Raw genomic sequence first — 3,588 nt, forward strand, 5'->3', positions numbered from 1 at the left:
CTCTGCTCCAAGGCCCTTGGCTAGTTCAAGACCTGCAATCATGGCCTCATACTCAGCCTCATTGTTAGTCAATTTAGAAGTTTTGATAGACTGCCTCATAACACTCCCTGTAGGCGGCTTCAAAATGATGCCGAGCCCATATCCTTTCACATTCGAGGCACCGTCTGTAAAGAGGGTCCAAACCCCCGATGACGTCCCCGTTTATAGCAAGAGTTCCTTTTCTACTTGGGGTACGAGGGCAGGCACGAGTCGGCCACAAAGTCTGCCAAAATTTGAGACTTGATAGTCGTTCGAGGCTGATATTCGATATCATATCCTCCAAGTTCAATGGCCCAATTGGCCAATCTGTACGATAATTTGGGTTTATGCAAGGCATTTCGAAGCGGGTATGTAGTCAGTACACGTATAGTATGGCATTGAAAATATGGTTTTAATTTCCTAGATGCGCTTATTAATGCAAGAGCTAACTTTTCCAAATATGGGCACCTGGTTTCAGCATCTCCTAGGGTTCGACTCACATAATAGACAGGAAATTGCATACCTTGCTCTTCTCGAACCAACACGCCACTTACCGCTACCTCAGACACGGACAAATACAAGTAGAGTATTTCATCCTCCTTTGGAGTATGGAGCAGGGGTAGGCTCGAGAGATACCGTTTTAATTCTTCCAAGGCTTGTTGGCACTCCGGAGTCCATGCGAAGTTGTTCTTCTTTTTGAGTAGGGAAAAGAAGTGATGGCTCCAATCTAACAACCTCGAGATAAATAGACCTAGGGCAGCTATCCATCCGGTCAGCCGTTGCACGGCTTTCACATTGTTCACCATGGTTATTTCCTCAATGGCTTTGATTTTATCGGGGTTGATCTCGATACCTCTGTTCGATACCATGAAGCCCATGAACTCGCCCGAGCCGACTCCAAAAGCGCATTTCTCGGGGTTGAGCTTCATGTTGTACTTTCTAAGAATGTCGAATGTCACCTGCAAATGGGTCAAATGGTCCTCTGTGCGCAGGGACATAACTAGTATGTCATCAATATAAACTTCCATGGATTTGCCTATTTGATGTTCGAACATCTTATTAACTAGGTGTTGATATGTGGCTCCTGCATTTTTTAGCCCAAAGGGCATTATATTATAACAATACGTACCATACTTCGTGATGAATGGAGTTTTTTTTTCCTGTCCTCCGGGTTCAATTGAATTTGGTTATACGGGGAGTAGGCATCGAGAAAGGTAAGGATCTCGTGGCCGGCCGTAGCATCGATCAAACGATCGATGTTGGGGAATGGGAAAGAATCTTTAGGACATGCTTTGTTCAAATCTTTGTAATCTACACACATTCTAAGTTTATTCCCCTTTTTAGGGACTACCACTACGTTAGCTAGCCATTCAGGATATTTTACCTCCCTGATGGATCCTATTTTGAGAAGTTTGGTTACCTCTTCTTTGATGAATGCATGCTTTACCTCGGACTGAGGTCTTCTTCTTTGCATCGTCGATTTGAATCTGGGATCGACACTTAGTCGATGGCTAGTAATCACCGGTGGGATCCCTGTCATATCTAAGTGGGACCAAGCAACGCAATCAATATTATCGATGAGAAACTGAATGAGTTTGTTCCTAAGTTCGGGGGTTAACCCCATCCCAGGTATACCTTTCGTTCTGGAAGATGATCGATCAATATGACCTATTCGAGTCCTTCGACTGTGGATTCTGTCGCATCTGATTCCTCGGGGGCAATGAAGGTTCGGGGGATGAGGAAATCTTTTTCTTCATCCTTAGCCACCTGTTTATAGAGCACTTGTCCCTCGGGCTCAACTGAGGGCACGGGCTATGATTACTATTTGGCCACCTGTTCGCCTTCGACTTTTACGATGTGGATGGTGCCGATACCGGTGCCAAGTCGTGCACTGCAAACATTTCCTTAGTTGCATGCTGCTCTCCATGTATTGTTTTTACGCCATCCTTTGTTGGGAACTTCATCATATGATGAAGGGTCGATAGCACCGCTCTCATGCTATGGATCCACAGCCTTCCAACCAATGCATTATACCTCATGTCACCTTCAATGACATGTAATTTGGTGTCTTGCATGGTTTCGGCCACGTTGTCTGGGAGGATGATTTCTCCCTTCGTTGTTTCACTTTCCATGTTTAAGCCATTCAAGACCCGAAATGCCGGTATGATTTGATCGAGCAGTCCGAGATGCTCCACGACCCTTGACCTGATTATATTTGCCGAACTACCTGGATCCACGAGAACACGTTTAACTTGAACTTTATTGAAAAAGATAGAAATTGCCAGTGCATCATTGTGAGGTTGAGATAAAGCCTCGATGTCTTCCTCGCTGAATGTGGGTGTCCTCAGGCATGTAATCCCGAGTCCATTTCTCCCTTGTGATGGATACTTTGGTACGTTTGATATTGGTCCATGTGGGACGTCGACTCCACTGATGATCATGTGTATAACATGTTGAGGTTCTTCAGGTTCATTCTTTCTGCCTGCATCCCTCTCCCTGAAGTGATTCTTAGGCTGATCACTTAGGAATTCTCGAAGGTGGCCCTCATTGAATAACCTAGCCACTTCTTCCCTTAGGTTCCCGCAATCCTCCATTCTATGACCATGCGTGCCATGATACTTACACATCAAGTTCGGGTTCCTTTGGGAGGGATCGGTCTATATTGTCCTGGGACACTTACTATCTTTGATTCTCCCAATAGCTGAGACGATCCCTGATGCATCTATGCTGAAGATGTATTCTGATAATGGGGGACCTCGGCGGGGTCGGCGTGCTTATCGAACCTGTTCTTGCTCATGAGTCCCCGAGAACCTTGACCTTGGTCACTTCTTCGATCTCTCCAAGAGGTGTTGTGGCTCGGACTGTTATTTCTTCGATCGGCATATGGTTGATACCGTTCTTTGTTGAATCTTGATCCCCGATCTGTGTCCCTCGGGGGCTTAGCTGCGAATCTGTTAGGATGAACTGAGCCCGTAGGGGCTCCCAACTGGTCGTCCTCGACCCTAATTTTTGACTGATAACGATTGTGCGCATCCGGCCATGTCACAACTGGACATTCAATCAAGTTGTGCTTTAGTTGTCAAGATGCAATCGATCTTCTTTCATTCAAACCTTGCATAAAGGACTGAACTGCCCAGTCATCGAGACCGGTGGTAATTCCATCCTTTCCATCTGAAACTGGGATACGAACTCCCTTAGAATATCGTCATCCCTTTGTTTATTTTGAATACGTCCGATTTTCTTGTGGCCACCTTTATAGCCCCATCGTGTGCTTTTACGAAGGTGTCCGCCAACATAGCAAATGAATCAATAGAGTTAGGAGCTAAGTTGTGATACCATATCATAGCTCCTTTTTATAATGTTTCCCCAAACTTTTTCAATAATACTGACTCGATTTCATCATTATTCAAGTCATTTCTTTTGATTCCACAAGTGTATGAAGTAATATGTTCATTAGGGTCAGTTGTTCCATTGTATTTTGGTATATCGAGCATGCAAAACTTCTTGGGAATGGGCATCGGAGCCGCACTTGGTGGGAAAGGTTTTTGTATGAAAGTTTAGCATCTAAAC

At 44.9% G+C, this 3,588-nt stretch overlaps 1 protein-coding gene across 1 annotated transcript; it reads right to left on the reverse strand.

Annotated features, from left to right (window-relative positions):
- On the reverse strand, positions 1,687-2,150 carry LOC109227874. Its single transcript, XM_019393065.1, has 2 exons — positions 1,893-2,150; positions 1,687-1,785 (listed from the first exon to the last, which is right to left on the reverse strand). The coding sequence occupies exons 1-2, from the start codon at positions 2,148-2,150 to the stop codon at positions 1,687-1,689; spliced, it is 357 nt and encodes a 118-aa protein (XP_019248610.1).

The sequence above is a fragment of the Nicotiana attenuata genome, chromosome 6, assembly GCF_001879085.1.
Source record: "Nicotiana attenuata strain UT chromosome 6, NIATTr2, whole genome shotgun sequence".
In the NCBI taxonomy this organism is placed as follows: domain Eukaryota; kingdom Viridiplantae; phylum Streptophyta; class Magnoliopsida; order Solanales; family Solanaceae; genus Nicotiana; species Nicotiana attenuata.